The 17446-nt window shown below is 41.5% G+C and overlaps 2 protein-coding genes across 5 annotated transcripts in view; one reads left to right on the top strand and one right to left on the bottom strand.

Annotated features, from left to right (window-relative positions):
• CLVS1 (clavesin 1) overlaps nt 1-10335 on the top strand; it is a 61632-nt gene extending 51297 nt beyond the window's left edge. The window contains exons 5-6 of the mRNA XM_083747992.1: nt 305-540; nt 8111-10335. Of these exons, the coding sequence (XP_083604118.1) occupies nt 305-540; nt 8111-8198 (324 nt within the window). The 3' untranslated portion in view covers nt 8199-10335. The remainder of the gene's footprint in view (nt 1-304; nt 541-8110) is intronic.
• A 1387-nt stretch (nt 10336-11722) lies between these two features.
• ASPH (aspartate beta-hydroxylase) overlaps nt 11723-17446 on the bottom strand; it is a 97003-nt gene continuing 91279 nt past the window's right edge. For all 4 annotated transcript variants that reach the window (XM_083747715.1, XM_083747724.1, XM_083747725.1 and 1 more), the window contains 2 exons: nt 16634-16767; nt 11723-13815 (listed from right to left, as the gene is read on the bottom strand). In XM_083747715.1, coding sequence (XP_083603841.1) covers nt 13665-13815; nt 16634-16767 — 285 coding nt within the window. In that variant the 3' untranslated portion in view covers nt 11723-13664. The remainder of the gene's footprint in view (nt 13816-16633; nt 16768-17446) is intronic.

Raw genomic sequence — 17446 nt, 5'->3', positions numbered from 1 at the left:
TTTGTAGCTGACTGACTGGCCATTGTAGCTGACTGACCCTGCCATTCCTCCCTCAACACAGCCGGGTTTTCCATTTCTGCTACTCTATCAATCACTCAGCATTCCATGAACATGTAGCATGCTCCAAACTCACATGCTGCTTTGGACTTTCCACTCCCACCTCAAAGATTCCCTCCCCCTAATATTTTTTGTACTTCGGCAAACTCTGAAAAAGTTTAAATATTAAGTATCCTTAATATTTTAACAGCCATGAAAAACTGAGAGCCAATGAACTGTGTTCTTGTCTGTTTTTCTTTTTTCAAAGATCTTTCTTCATGGTAACAATCTGAATAGTCTTCACCAGCTTATACACCCTGACTGCTTGCCCTCAGAGTTTGGAGGGACACTTCCTCCTTATGACATGGGCACTTGGGCTCGGACTTTACTGGGTCCAGACTACAATGACGAAAACGAATACACGCACACTTCCTACAACACCATGCATGTGAAGCACTCGTCGTCCAACTTGGAGAGAGAATGCTCACCCAAAATCATGAAAAGGTAAGGTTCAGCCTTGGAGCACATGTTTCGAGGAAATGAAAAATTATCTGCTTTAAAACAGGAAAAGGAAATTATGCCTAACTGGAAATGCAAGGATTGCTTTGCCTTCAAGTGAGGATAATGACAATGGAAGAACAGCATCTCTATACCAAGGATGAGGAATTTGTGGTTGTCCAACTTGTGTTTAGACTCCAACTCCCATCAGCCCCAGCCAGCATGCCTAATGACCAGGGGTGATGGGAACTGGTGGCCAACAATATCTGGAGGCCACAGGATCCCTATAAATAATAATAGCAGTTACTGGCCTGATGAAGATGAGCAAGTTGAAAGGAAAGATGTCTCACCAGTGTATTAAATGAAAATGTTTCATAGTAAAATTCTCTTTCATGAGGCAGTAACAGGATTATGGCTGTTCTGGGCCTCATTAATGATCGTTGATTTTGGCACATCCTGTCACACTTGTTCAGCAAAAAGGAAAAAGAATAACCTGTGCAAAGGAAAGAGTAAAATATGGGGCCGGTTTGCATGTAACATTACCAAGTTATGGTTTGCCATGAACAAGCAAGTGTGCTGGTGCCTGGAGAGAAAATTGTGGCTCCTTTACTCCTCCCCCTCCTACTGCTGCCTTGCTACCTTATACTAAGCATTACAGGTGAGCCCAGGCATGCAGTTTGTCTCATCCAACACATGAACTGCAACCAAGGTTTTTGGGGGGTTTATCACTAATGGTTTGTTTGGGAAGACAAACCAGAGCCTGGTTCATACATCATGGTAAGTCATAGTTTGGGTTACCCTTACAAACAAATGACGCCATACTCTACACCAAGGACCCATTGTGGGGAAAATGTCGTGTCAAATTTGGCTATTTTGCAAGAACTGAGGCCAGCTGATCCAGTGGCTGCCATCCCCACTTTGTCGCCTCTTTTCACAGGTCTGGAAAACAGTTCACACAAACTAATGAGCTTATGAAAGTTACAGATAGGTAGCCGTGTTGGTCTGCCATAGTCAAAACAAAACAAAAATTCCTTCCAGTAGCACCTTAAAGACCAACTAAGTTAGTTCTTGGTATGAGCTTTCGTGTGCTCATACCAAGAACTAACTTAGTATCTGGGTATCTGAAGAAGTGTGCATGCACACGAAAGCTCATACCAAGAACTAACTTAGTTGGTCTTTAAGGTGCTACTGGAAGGAATTTTTTGTTTGTTTTGAGCTTATGAAAGGTAATAGTTGACTAAATCTATATACTGGTCCATGCAGACTCACAAAAACAATCTTGAGTAGATTTAGATTGCAATCCTACGTACATTTATATGGAAGGAAGTTAGCCTGAACTCAGTGAGAATTACTTTTGAGTAAATATTGCACGCTATGGGGTTGTTTTTTTACCTGTAACCATAAATATATATGAATATTATTGAAAAATCTGTAGTTGAGTAATAACCCAATACGTATTGTTTACGCATATTTTATGTTGCCTGTATTGTGTGGTTGCTCTGCTCCCCTCACCCCTTCATAATGAACACAGGCCTGGTATTATAGCTATATAGTTGGTGATACAGAATAGACATGACTGCAGTTTGGTATGCAGTTTTAAGCACATACCAAATCATGTACTCTGGTTTGTCTCTGATGGAAAATGTAAATGGAGTGGGATTCCAATCACAGAATTAGAGATCTAGGACACTGGGAGTTTGTCCTAATAAGGTAAGTTTGTTACGAGAAGACAAAATACATTCTACAGCAATGGGAAAATGCGCTCTGCATTTCTATTCCATCTCAAGGAGATATGCTTTGCAGCTCGAGAAATGGATGCAAGTTACTATGGCGACACCATTTCCCTCTGTGTATGCCACACATATGGAAAATGCAAGGGAAGCTAGTCACACCAGGAAGCTGAAAACAGCAATATGAACATTATTATTATTATTATTATTATTAGTCACTTTCCCCACAGAAAGGTGAGCTCAAAGCAAGCTACAAAAACAAACATCAAAAACAAGTATAGAAGCATGAATAAAAACAACTTAAAAGGCTCCTGTATGAGTCTGGGTAGCTCAGTTGGCTAAAGCATGGTGCCGATAACGCCAAGGTTGCAGGTTCAATCTCCCTATGGGACAGCTGCATTTTCCTGCATTGCAGGTGGGTGGGAGTGGATGAGTGATTCCCAACCTTTTTTTGGCCATGCCCCACCTAAGCATCTCTAAAATCCTGATCCCTGCCCCCCCCCGTGACCTATAATTCTTATTATTCAAAAAGTGAACTACTATTCAGGTGGAGGAAGCCTAAAGAGCCGTTAACTTCATCTAAACAAGCTCAAATTGCCCACCTTAAAAATCAAATTGCTCCCCTGTGGGAACCACGGGACTAGATCAGGCATAGGCAAACTTAGCCCTCCAGATGTTTTGGGACTACAACTCCCATCATCCCTAGCTAACAGGACCAGTGGTCAGGGATGATGGGAACTGTAGTCTCAAAACATCTGGAGGGCTGAGTTTGCCTATGCCTGGACTAGATCAGTGTTTCCCAACCTTGTGCCTCCAGCTGTTTTTGAACTACAACTCCCATCATCCCTGACTAGCAAGACCAGTGGCAAGGGATGATGGGAACTGTAGTCCAAAAACAGCTGTAGGCACAAGGTTGGGAAACACTGGACTAGATGATCCCCAGGGTCCCTTCCAACTCTACAATTCTATGATTCTATGTATAAAAGAGCAGAACCAAGTCTAATGCAGCTCTCTCTCAATCAACGAAAGCCTTGTGCTGTCAACTCTGCATTGGCAGTGGCTCTCCAGGGTTTCAGGCAGGCAGTCTTCCCAGCCCTACCTAGAGATGTTGAGGACTGAAGTGGTGATCCTGCTCTTTGCTACCACATGGACAGGCACACAGGTCTCTGCCTTTTATCGACTCAGACCATTGTTCCATTTTGTCTTACACTGACTGGCAGCAGCTCTTCATGACTTCTTTCCCAGCCCTGCCTGGAGCTGCTGGGGCTTGAAAACGGGACCTACAGCCCCTCCTCTCCACCTGGTGGAGGCAACAGGGCTTGAGAACTGAAAAGAAACAAACCCAGAATGCTACTGAAACCAAAAAGGCTTTGCGTGTTATCAAAAGTAAATCAATAGTGACTTGTTGGAAGGAAACATTTTCCCTTATTATTTTCTGCAGCAGGAATGAATCATTGGAAGATAATAGCCTAGAGGAGCCGGTGTAATGGGCAAAGAATTAGAGGGAAATGCGCAGATGGGAGGTGAGGCCCCACTGAATAGATCTTTTGCAGTGTGGCTGGATTGATTGGTTACAGTGCACCAATTTGAAAGGCACAAAGCTCAGCTCAAGGGGGAAAGCTCAGCAGGATAGTCATGGGTTTCCCCCACCCACACATGGATTTCAGCAAATAAGGTTATTAATAACGCAAAGGAAGAATAAAAGACAAGAAGTAAAAGACTGGGAATGAGAGCATGTGGGTTGCTTTCATTGTGTTGTGTCCCCCCCCCCCCAATACAGCATAATCTTAAAGTGAAGTTGAGATTGTTTCATGTTTGAATAGATCTTTTTTTAAGCTTTCACAGGTAAGAAAAAAAATGTGGCTCACAGTTCAAGACTACAGCTGACAGGTTAAATCAGAGCCTTAATGCACCTTCATACTTCCTATAGGAGTGCACTGGAGGGGAAATGTGGGTGCGATGGCTGAGTCTGTACAGATGTATATATAGAAAGATGGAGATAAAGATAGGTGGTGTGTGTGTTGCAGAATATTTGGTGTGAAATGCTCCCTGCCCCCCGAAACACATCTGCAGAGCAGATGCCACCATCATGGTCTTACCAGAGATGGAGGACAGGCCTGGGAGCCAAATGCCTCATCCAGGCCTCTCCATCTGCCTCTCAGAAACGCCCAGGAAACACCCCTGACTGGCTCTTGCTTCACACCCCTGTCTGTGAAGTATTTTTGACTGACTGGATTGTGTCCTTGAACTCCAATAATGGTGCTTGCTTATTTGGGTGAAGGGTTGAGAGGGTATGTAGTAGAATAGCGTGCAGAGGGCAGAGGAGCAGCAGCCCCAGGCGCAAAATTCTGAGGGGGTGCAACCAGGTGCCTCCATGACAGACAGGCTCATCTAGGCTGAGCTCCTGCTGGCCTTCTGGATCTGTGGGGAGGCAAGCTATGCCCTGGCTGGGCCTTTGGATCTCCTCCTCCTCATGGCTGGCAAAAAACACCCACAAGCCCAGCTTCAGGGCTGGCCAAGCCAGGAGGGATAGCCACCAAGCCGAGAAGGCATATGGCCACCGCCGCCATCAGTGGCAGCATTGGTAGCCTTGTGTCTCACAGGCTCCGTGTGCCCACCCCTCTCCCAGTGTGCGCCTCTACCCCAGCTGCCCTGTTCTCCATGGAGCATAATACTTGCCCTGCTCCGGGCACCAGCAACCCATGCTACGCCCACTGGGGGTATGTGAGTGTTTTTGGAAACTAACCTACAGTACAAAGGTAAAATTTGCATATACTGTTCTGCCCCCTTTTACCTCTGGCCTCACCCACCCCTGGCATGCTGACCTATGTTTACTTTTGCCTGCAGCTGCATTTCCTCGGCCTCCAAAATACCAATCCTGTGTTCCATTCTGAGGATCAAATGGAACAGAGAACTAACACTTTGCCTGCTGCTTCTGGATCACATACACCCCATATTTGTTGTTTACATTGCTAAAAATAGTGAAGAAAGAGAGAGCCTAAAGGATATATTTGGTCTAAATATAGAGGAAGAGATTCTAAAGAATCAGAAGCAGTTGTAGATGTTTTGTTAAGATATACAAATGATTGGCCAGGATTACAAAATGGCAGCCCCAGGTCTGGCCCTACCATTAGATAGTGTGAGGAAGCCACCTGAGGCAGCTGATTTTGAAAGGGCAGCAAACTGCCAGTCATTTAATTATTACTGCATGCCTGCTGCCAAGGAGACGACATGACACTCATGGGATTTTCATTCTCAGGTGCCAAAAGCATTCAACTGACCCTGGGTGAAATACACTTTGAAATAGGTGGGGAACTGCACTATTTGCCTCATTGTCATAGCCAGGAAAATGTTTTGGATTTGCCTGGGGCATCTGTGAACTGGCTGTACAAGAGAGGGAGGTGCCTTGCTGCTGATGAAATGAGTTGCACCATTACAGAGAAACTGTTTCCTTTGATTTATAGTGGACCAACAAATCACACGCGGCCCGAGCCCTCTTCAAGTATTTGTTTGGAACCTCGGGGTTCCAAACATATCACTTGTGGGATGCCAGAGACTTCCTTTTTTAAACAGTCCCCTTCCGCAAATTGAAAAGTGATTCAAATAGGGATGGAGCTCCATTGCTCAGGGCTTCTATCCAATGCAGTTCCAAGTAACTTTCCTGTAAGGATTTACACTGGTGCAATGGGACTTCTCCTACTTTTCTCCCCTGCATGTCCCAAGCCCTCCCCAAATCTGCTCCAGAAGGATGCAGGGACCTAGAATTGATATGGGGATGCAGAACGGGGTAAAATCCTGTTATGCAAGTGTAAATCCTTGTACGTCGAGACAGCTAGTTAGCTCTGCATTGGATGCAAGCCCAGTTCTCCTGTCCAACCATCATGTGTTTACTGGAATGCCGCTAACTCAGGTTTAAGCCTGATACTTTTATAAACGAGCTAAAGGTGCCCTCAGTTCATGGCGTATGGTACAAGCTTACTTTGAGAGACAGAACCTTCCAGAATGGGGAAAAAAAGCTTTTTGTTTTCTCTCACTGAAGCATACACTTGCCCTTGGAAAGAAACCGCCAACTAGAACTCAATTCCGAATACTAATCTCTTTTAGATTAGGGGTTTCAGGAAGAGAGAACACTGTTCCCATTAGTGTTCTGGTTAGCTGTTCTATTTTTACACTGCAGTGTTGTTGAAGAAACTGCTGGTGATTTTATGAGGAACATAATTTGTACTTTCTAAATCCAGCTAATGCTTAGATGGCATCCAGTGTGAATGAATCACTAACTAATATTAACTCAAAGGTATGTTCCAAATCCCACAGTGAAGCTGGAACATGGTGCTCAGCTCCTGCGACAGATGATACCTGAAATCTAAAGGGCTGCATTTAAAATATTAGTCTTCCGTAACGTTCATCCATCAATTCTTTTGTTCTTTGGTGACCCAGGCTGCTTCAAATGCTTTAGATTTTGCATGGGATGAGGGTAGCAGACGGTGCATTTGTGCTCCAGTGTTTCCTTTCTCAAAAATTCACAAACCATGTCTCTGAACTCCTCCTGGATTTGAGAGAAATTTAAACACGGTTTGGAGATTCTGGAGGATGAGGGGGGAGGGGGAAAAATCAGTACTGCATTAAATCTTTAAAGCCCTAAATAACTTGGGGCTAGGTTACTTAAAGGATAGCATCTTCCTGTATGTACCTGCCCAGAACTAAAGATATTTGCTGGAAGATATTCTCAGGTTTTTTCATCTTGCGAGGTTTGATGGGTGAGGCACTAGGGAGGGGCCTTTTCAGAGTTGTTGCTCCAATTACGGAATGTCCCCCCCAGAGGGGCTTGAGTTAAGGACTTTCACTCAAAGTCCTTTTTAGTGCCACTTGCCATTTAGAACCATGTTATAGTGTATTTTAGTACCTGGGAGAAATTATTTTTAGCTGAGCTTTAAATCCTGTTATAAAATTATTTCATGCTGCTGCTGCTGCTGGAGGAATTGTATTGATTTTAGTGTTTTCACATTTTTTGATATTTCAAAATCAATATTATTGTTTTAAATTTTGTGTGAACTGACCAGAATATGTTGCTAATGGGCAGTCAACAACTGTCTAAAATAAACAAATAAATCCAGTGGTGCACATGTGGGCACCAGCCTGTACAGTGGTACCCCGGGTTACATACGCTTCAGATTACATACACTTCAGGTTACAGACTCCTCTAACGCAGAAATAGTGCTTCAGGTTAAGAACTTTGCTTCAGGATGAGAACAGAAATCGGGCTCCGGCAGTGCGGCAGCAGCACGAGGCTCCATAAGCTAAAGTGGTGCTTCAGGTTAAGAACAGTTTTAGGTTAAGTACGTACCTCCGGAACGAATTAAGTACTTTACCTGAGGTACCACTGTATATTTAAAGCCAGGATTGGAAACTGGATCTGACAAGTGTTTCCAGTCCCTGCAGGTCAATTTTAATAGGTGGGCAGGAACACCCACCTGTCATACCCCCGAAGTAAGAGTCCACTTCATCTTAGTGTTACTTGGAACATCACTACCTGACATCAGGGAAACTACCAGGAGCCTACCAATTTTGCCTATGACCTCCTCCAATCTGACCCCCACCAATGTGCTGATAGAAATCAGCATGTTGAAAATGTTGGAATTTGCAAAATAATTTCACAATCATCAACACTTGTACAAAGGCCACTACTTTTTTTTATACCAAGCCAGATGTTTTTGGAAATGTTAATTGCCTTGAGATTATATTGAGAAAGTCAATAAAATATTAAGACTTGGTACATTCTTGGAAAGACAAATGGCAGCTGAAGCCTTAAAGCCTAAGCAATGCTAACAGCTGTTCTTTGTTTTCAGGTCTCAGTCCGTGGTGGAACCTGGAACGTTGAAACATGAGGATCGGCATGAGAATGAGAACACCCAGCCACTGCTGGCTCTGGACTGAGTCTGAATTCACCACAAAGCGCACAACTGCACCATCAGACTTCAATGGTACAAGATACCCATGAAGCAAAAGACAGGTTTAATACACATCAACACACATTCAGCTTGAAACAAGGCTCTCGGTCTTTGCAGAGCAAGTAAATGATCATCACCAGCCATCTGTATGTGTGGCCAAAGCCAATGGGGAGATGCCCTGCGGCCCAAGTTCTAAGCTAATGAGCCTGATTGTAAAGCAGAGCCCCCCCCCCCTAGTAATTTTATGGTTTATGATATTAACAATGGTTGAAATGTTAGGGATGACTTTGTATGTTCATGCACTCAAAGATACATCAGTTGAGGTTTTCCCATACTGTTTAAGCAGGGATATTCTCCAGTTTTATTAAAATGAAATTTAGATGCAGTACACACACAAATATATATATATATATATACATACATACATTTCAAGTAAAGGTGTCTTGAGTTTAAATATTGCAGCAACAGGCATAATTTAGTCTGCAGCATGGAGAGAACACCTTGAAACCCGTAAGTCCTTACAGAGCTGCTTCCTCTGCGTTTTATCTACACACAACACACATACACACACACAGTAAGCAATCACCAGCAGAAAATTGTTCAACTCTGCAATATGTGATCTCATCACCTCAGCTATTTGCAGGGGTCACTTATTACAGTCCCCTGGAAAATAAATTCTTAACTTTTAAAAGTCCTTATAAACCTGTCAGTTCAATGTAATGACTGGAGTTGGAAACAGACACAGGCAATTTGGAAAGCAATTATTTAATTTTTACAGCGTGGGATGCACCCCCTCCAAGGCAAGTGCAGTATGTGGAGTAGATATGTTAGTTGGGGGGGGGAGGTGTCTGAGCTCAATGGGAACACTTACTGGTGATTAATGTTCCACTCCAGGTCCTTTCATTTAGGTCATTCTGGCAAATGAAAGCTCAGCAGAGCTGTTTAACCATCTTTTCTCCAGCAATCAGTTAAAGGTGTAGCCAGAGGGCCTGGCTGACTGCAGATATACGCTGTGCTTATAATGGAAAGGGAAAACTGGGAATGAATTATTCAATATGCCTCCGTTAGAAGGAACTATGGAAGAACAGAAAAACGTAGAACTGAAATGCCAAAGATCATTTTGCTATTCCCGTCTTTGCTCTACTTGTGAAAGCAAATCCCATTCTTGCATTGAAAATAGTAATGGGGGGGGGGGGACTCCACTATATATATATATATATATATATATATATATATATATATATATATGTGCTCGCTGTGGCTTTATTTCCTCAAAGAGTTGGAAACATGTTTGTTGACATTTTGCAATAGTATGTAACAGCCAGTTAGCAATCCTTAGCCAAACAGTACATTTATGCCATATGTCCTGAAGGATTTGCTTGCTATCTCAAGGATGGCCAAGTAACTCTAAAGTCAAGGATGGGGAACCTGTGACCTTCTAGATGTCATTAGACTCCAAGTCCCAGAAGCCTTAGTCACCATAGCTAATAGCCAAGGATAATGGGAACTGAAGTACAACATCTGGAGGGCCACATCCTTCATCCCTGTCTTTGGTGAAGCTGAGAAACAATTTCAGTCATTTAGTAGAAGTCACATGTAATGAATAAAGCCATGATATGTTACTGGCATAATGTTTCATTATTAGGGATATCATTCAGAAACTGTTTTATCTATTGTGTAGAGCTAAGATGCTTGTACAGAGTTGCAGCAGATATAATTTAGTTGCAGATTCTATTGCTCCAGAGGACCAAATAAAAAAATGAACTTGGTCTCTCTTGTAAAATCAAAGTTCTATCAAATCAGTAATTATCAAGTCAGCCTTTTATTGTTTCTCAGCGAAATACAGGGTCTCCACCTTTACTACAGGTTTACTTTGGACTGTTGCTTCTGCTGGTAAAGGCCAGATTGTTTACTAATCCTTTGTCACAGGGGCCAACATAAAAAAGCTGCTTATCATTCATAACAGAAAAACTGAGTTTTTACCACTGTATCTGTTTTCAGAAAACTTTGCTGTACTTAACTCTCACTCCTACCACCATGGACTTTGTACCCTCTGGAAATGATGACCAAATGCATTGTAAATTTTGGGGAAGGTTGCAACAAGTATTAAAATCTTAGCTAAAGATCCATGTAATTTATTTTTATAGCCCAAGAATATTAAAAGAAGCATTATGGAATAGCATCCATGGGTACCCAAACAAGCAATTTCAACTCAGATAATAAACCTTAAAATGGAAAAATAAATAAGTAGACCTTTGTGTGGATTGTAAATGTACCCAAAAGGCCAGGACAGAACATAACAGGAAGTTTTTTGCAACTGCCAAGGTTAGCATAAGGATAGTGCTTAAAAGGTTATTTCTGGCAGTGTTAGTTGGACATGTGGCTTTTGAAAGTGCTTCTTCCATTAGCAGCATGATGCAGAACTCTAGGAAGCATACAATGGTAACAAGGAAAGGTCAAGGTTGACTCATGTATAGACTGTATATTTGTTTGTTCTACAGGGTTTTATTTGGTGTGTTTTTTAGTATAGTGCCAAAACCTGTCCTCCAAAATTTCAAACGTTTTCTTTCCCCATGAAAGCTTTCATTTTCCTGCCTCACTGACAGCATGCTGGATAATTTCAGCTGGGGGTGAACTTGCACAGTGCTCATTGCACAATGGCAGTAGTGGCATGCAGTGATATTTTTCATAGGAGAAGAGTTAGGGCCAGAGGCGCCAGCTTGCGAGGGCAATGGGGGGACTGACGCTGCACTCGTGATGTCGGAACGTCCTGACGTCGTGCACATGAGCATCGCACCTCCCTAAATTGGGCAGAAATTCCCCAGGCTTTGGGAAGGAGGTGCCAGGCTTTAATAATTTAATACTCTAATTTACCAGGAACATTTGGGGCACTAGTCTACTCCCCTTGTCCACTGACTGCACACCACTGAATGGCAGATGGAAGTGAGGGAGGTTCCCCCCTCCATTAAAACATTTCATCTGTGTTCCTCAGCCTCCCTGGCTGCCAGTGTTTCCTGATTTGAAAAAAGGCCCATGGGAGAAGTTATCTCATGGCACCTTCCCCTGAAGTTTAAATGAAGTACAGGAAGCTTGAGAGGGTGGTTGTCAAGCACCTGAGATGGGAGTACTTGCCGGTTTTGTTTTTAAGTAAATTCCTTATTTTTGCTATATTATTATTATTATTAAGCACAAACTTAGCACACTGATTTCTTTCAAAGCAAAAGTAATTTTTAAAAACAACAACTCATCATGAGGTTTTCAGGAAGTGTGGCCCCCTTGTAAGACTGTACAGTGCAGACCTGTAGAAAGATGACATGTAGAATGAAACAAATGACTCAGAAAACCTCCTGCTACTTCAAAAGTAAATAAGTGTGAAAACACCCCCCACGAACTCTACCCATGAGAATTTCAACAAAATTTCCTCTCTCCTTTGATAATTTTTTTTAATGCAGTGTCTTTTCTCACTGGTGAGGAATGGTAGAAAAAACACAGAAGAAGGCCAACACAACGTTTGTTTTTATGTAAGCTTCATTTATTCCAGCAGCAACAGCAATTTTTGCTATCAATGCAAAAATTAGAAACTATTTCAGTGCTGAAGTTACTAACATATATGAAAAAATCCACACTGCCACAAAGAAGGCACTTGTTTAATGCACAATATACCACAGCACGTAATGGGCAACCATTAGCTTGTAGGTGCACATTTAGAGTAGATTGCTATATTCCATTTGCCTTCCACATGCAGTAATTGTTTTCAGGCAAAACTGAGATAAGGTAACACTGAACAATGCTGAGCTAATGAGGGCTACAGAAAAATGTAGCCTGTGGTTTCCCAGATGGAACAACACATACTTGTTCACACTTTCATTTTAGGCCTTCCATTTGGACTTAGGAAAGAAAAGGCGGCTATTTATAAACATTATACATAGGAATCTTTCCATTCAATGAAACAAATGACAACAACAGGGCCCTGGATTCAATCTGTACAAAATACTGACCATTCTATTTGAAAATATTACTCTGTCAAGGCCGTAGCAAATATTTATTTTCATGTCATCAGTTTAGGTAACATCTCAGAACTTCAGCTTCTATAATTTCAAAAGCATAGCACTATAAAACCCAGCACATGTATACATTGGCACGTTTCTGCTCATAAAATTAAAATTGTAATGTATATTTTGGTCAGAGAGTATGAACTGTCTTGTTGTTGGTCATAATTGTAAAAAGTCTAACCAAAGCTGCTTTGGTGCTGTTCCTGTGCACCACACTTCACTAATTCAAAGGCAAAACTGAGAAGCGAATATGAAAGGGAGGTCAGCCCCCACTCCCCCCGCTCAGGTGGATTGAAACAATCATGTCGGTGTCACTTCAAGTGACGATACCTGTATCCAAACTGAATGCTTCCTCTACCACATACGCCACTGTAAAATATGAAACTGGCCACACTTGTGAATAGAAATGCCATAACAATAGACTGGAAGCAAATTGGTTCCAAATGTGATCCTCCTCACAACCTGCACAGTCCCTTAATAAGAAAATGTGCTTCCCATTTAAGTGAAATTCTTTTTGCTGTATTGGAAAGGGCCACCAGACCTTTTTTATGAGGAAGACACAGACATATCAGAGCTGGGTTATAAGTACTGCTCAGCAGAAACTGAACAAGGCAAATGCATATTGTGCCTTCTCACTTGAAAGGCAAAGGCCGAACTCAATAAAATGAAGAGCAGCTCCATAAGGCGTCATCTCTGCAAAATTAACATGGATTGCCATTATTACAAAAGAAAATTACAAAAGGAAAGTGGTTCATAAAGAGCAGGAAAATGGTATCCATATATGATACAAAAATACTATGATCTTTTAAAAAATACAATACCAAATCATCCACTCACATTATCTACAACTCACACTATCAGTTCATTCACTTAAATCTAAATTCATTTCTACACATTCTAGTATGACAAATTTCCAAGATGCTTGCAAGTAACACGTTATGAGTGTCCTTAGAAGGATATAGAAGCACTGATGTGAGATGCAATTCACCAAGTACTGTAGCTGCACAGCTTTCCTTCATGTGAACATAAATTGCATACTCACAGTGTCTGAAAATCTGTGTCCTTTATGTTTACACACAAGCATTAGTAGTTACGTGAATAGTACACCAAGTGTATGCTTAGCAGTGGTAAGCATAATGCTGGCATAACAAATATTGGCATAAGTCTTATTTTGATATATGGCACAGGATATTCTTTGGCTGACAAAAGAATAGGAATCTGTACTTGCAGCATGAATACAGAGCTATCAGATCAGTGCCTTATAAAGCACAGAATAGGATGCTTTAAAGTCCATGCCCAGATTACTTCATACATACAATTCAGGTTTCTTTCTTTTTTAATGAGACCAGCACTTCCAAACATAAGATGTAGACCTCAACAGGGAATGCCTCAAGCATCCTTCAAATGGCTGGAAGGGAGCGCCTCTGTTGCGTTGTTAACTCTGGATGCCAAACATCCACAATGAATATCAGGCGATAAGCATCAGCATCCTGCCACACTTCATGTTCAAAAGAGTCATCAAAGATAAGGATTTTCCCTTCTTCCCAGAACCTGAAAGACAGAGAAGCCATCCTTTATTTGCTGCCTCAAGAACCACATCTCCATTCTAGATGAAAACCATGCACAGATGACCAAACTACCCTCGAGCTAGTAGCTTTACTCTGGAATAGCTTGATATTAGCTCTTCCATACAAAAAGGAGAATTGCTGGTTCTACCATACACAAGTATGACAGACCTCTTTGGGTCAGATGAGTTTTCTCTTTGATTCACACCATTAATTTGGCCTCTTGATGGGACACTGCAAGGCTTCCCCCATGAGGTTCAAGTTTACACAGAACACATTATATTTCTAACCACCATTTCCTCCTTTTTTCATGATCCTGTGAACAGGAAACCTTAGGAACATCCTGACGATCTCTTAATTCCTCCAAAGTCTGCGACTGGCAAAGTCTCTGATTAGTACTCTGAAAGTAGAGCTTGCACACCAGCTCTCAACTCAGGGATTATCCTACGGAAGCAGAGTGCAATAGGCAAGAAGATCCATCGCTCACCTCACTCCAACATTGCCCTAGTTCTACAATGAGAGCAGGCAACAGTCTTCTCATAATTAATCTCTGATGAGTATGAGACTGAGCTTTAAATACTGCAAACAGCCCTGGACATCACATTACCATAAAGATTTAAAGAGAAGAAAATTCAAGAGAGAGCAATAAACAGAGGAAGCAATTAGAGGAAAGGATTTAAGCTTCACAATTGGAAAGATGTTCAGAAGTGTTTTGTTCACCCTACTTAAAAGGGACCTTCTTTCAACTAAATTCATAGTGCTGAACATTTTGGCTGATACTTTGGCTAATGGAAAATACAATACAGTGGAAGTGTCATAATCAAGAAAGAAAACTCATTTATTTAAACTGATTTTAAAAAGTGATGGCTATGAGGAACCTCAATTCTAAATTTACACACCAGAACTTTGGATAGCTGCTTCAAGTGTTGTTTTAATAGAAAAGTGGGAATAAATGTTAATTCTAATCCAGATATACGAAACCCAAGGATTAAAATAGTCAGTCCTGTAAACTGGCATGCAGGATTATAGGCAACATCATGCCAGTTCTTAAATTTAGCTTCTGTCTAATTCTGGTGGAAAGCAGGAGACAAAATTGCATAAGAAAGTGACTCTATTTAAAGGGGGGAAGGTTTGTTTGTTTTTATTTTAAAAAATTGCATTAATTAGCCACCAAAAGTTCTGATTCTTGAGAAAAACACTAGTGCAAGAGAAGTGTTGCTGTTGAAAATTTGAAGAGGATTCTGTCATTTACATAGCCTTGAAAGAGATTGCTACACACCAAAACAAAACAAAACAAAACAAAACAAAACAAAACAAAACAAAACAAAACAGCTACAGAATTGCCAGGGCCATTAATTGGTTTCTGGGATCAATTGCTCAACCTACCACAGAAATGCAAATAAATGTGGGTTTTTGTTGTGTGTATGCCACAGTATATTGTGAATGAAAAGTACCATAATGTGATAATCACAACATGATATCGTACAATTAGGATTATGTCAACACTGGGCTATGTTGGTTGCATCAACTAATGCACATCTCTTACCACTAGACACTCCTGTATTATACGGAACTCTCCTTTGACAGCTTATTAAGTTTAAATTATTTGTATTGTCATATTTCATATTGCATTTTGAATTGCGGCATCTGATCTAGATCATGTTTATCCCTGGAAAAGGGCTGGGTAAGGTTTTTGGAGGGCTTTTCTGCAGTAATATATTATGATTGTGTAATGGCTTTCTCTTTTGTAATAAGTAAAAACTTGGAATGGAAATGACAAACAATGACTAGGAGAAACTAAACATTCATTAAAATCTCATTATCAAATTTCTGAGCAACATCCCTTTGCACCTAACTCAGCTCAAACTCCTGGAAACAAATATTATTGTCAATGACTAGTCAATAGGAGCTAACGGCTGCCACAAACTGACATGTGTGGTGCAGTATTTAAATTAGATATATGCTGGCAAGTGTCCAAAATTTCTGGTGGAAGTAGATGCAATCACATTATTAATTGCTGCAAAAAAATCCTGCCTTCAAAATAGTAAAGCCTATTCCCCAGAAAATGTTTTTTTTTTTTTTACATGTTAGGAAGATGATTGGCACTTGTGATTCCCTTCCCATCCCACCCCACGAAAACCACTAACTGGGTTTCTACAATAGTAACAGTTCCAAAACAGCTTTGGCATGATTGGCAGACTGGAAAACAACACTAGCTTTTTCAGATTTTTCCCTGTATACTGCCTTAAATTGCAATCTTAGGCTCACTTTCCTGGGAACAAATCCCACTGAAGTCCTACTCCTTCCTATTGATCACTTTGGTTGCCCTTTTCTGAACCTTTTCCAGCTCTAGCATACAATTTTTGAGGTGAGATGATCAGAACTGTACACTGTATTCCAGAAGTGGTTGCACCATAGATTTGTGTGATGGCATTATGATGTTGGCAGCTTTGTTTTCAAGTCCTTTTCTAATAATCCCTAGGATGGAATTTGCCTTTTTCACAATTTTCATACACCGGGTCAGCAGTTCAGAATCATACACACAACTGGATCAGCATTTCCAAGAGCTGAGGAGGGAAGCCATTCTTAAGGTTCATCTGGCTGGGTTTCCCCAGGCACTCTGGGAGGCTTCCAACAGAATATTAAAATACAATAATCTATTAAACATTAAAAGCTTCCCTAAACAGAGTACTGACTCTGTTTGCTGGGGAGCTCTTCCCCTTTGGCTCCTGTCCCCACTCTTATAGTACATGAACTTGCCCACCATAAACCCCAGACCAGAGGATAGGGGAGGAGGGCGATACCTTGTTTCTTCAGCACACCGAATCTGGCACCCTTCTTTTGGAATCACCAAGCCTAGATGCATCCTCAGCCTACAATTTGTAGGCCCTGTGTGAGGCCAGACATGAGTCCCTGGGTGCATGACAGAATATTTGATCTGCAGAGAGAGGCATAATTTGTGTTTTTTTTTTTTAAAAAAAAAATCAGTTCATTTACTCTAACTTGCAGAGAGTATAGGACTGTGTTCAAACCAATTCAGGCTGACAAGCCAGCACTGCTATGTCATCTTGTGTTAGCAAGCCTGTTCATAACTATGTCCAGGAACCTTGATATAAAGGTTCTTTAACTTCTCCAAAGCACATGATAGGAGCTTTAATTAGAGCTGAATCTCCTAGAGTTACTTTAGAGCTCCAATACAATCCCACCCTCAGGTCACACCAAAAATGGTTTGTTGCAGTGTGCAGGAGCACACTTAATAAGGGGCGAGGGGTGGGGATTGTATTTCTATCAGAATTGTAGGAGTGGGAAGGAAAGTTTAAAACTTGCATCTCTATATGACCCCCCTTGTGCTGCTCAGCTGACTGGGAAACAGCTGAGAGTGGTGGAAAGGAGAACTACATGGGGGGGGGGGACTTAGGTGATCAGTAGTGTTGTGACCCAGGTAGATGCCATGCAGTGGGCCAGAAGCAACCTGAGGAGTGTAGATTGCACACTTCTGAACAAGAAATAGAAAAAAAGACAGGTTTCTTTGAGACTATGCATACAGATCAGATAATGTGCATATTGTCCTGGGAACGTACAAAATGCAGTCAATATATGTACATTCCCAAAGACCT

Source organism: Podarcis gaigeae, assembly GCF_964106915.1.
Source record: "Podarcis gaigeae genome assembly, chromosome: 7".
Lineage (NCBI taxonomy): Eukaryota > Metazoa > Chordata > Lepidosauria > Squamata > Lacertidae > Podarcis > Podarcis gaigeae.
The sequence above is the reverse complement of the archived record's forward strand: the minus strand, read 5'-3'. Positions and strand labels throughout refer to the sequence as shown.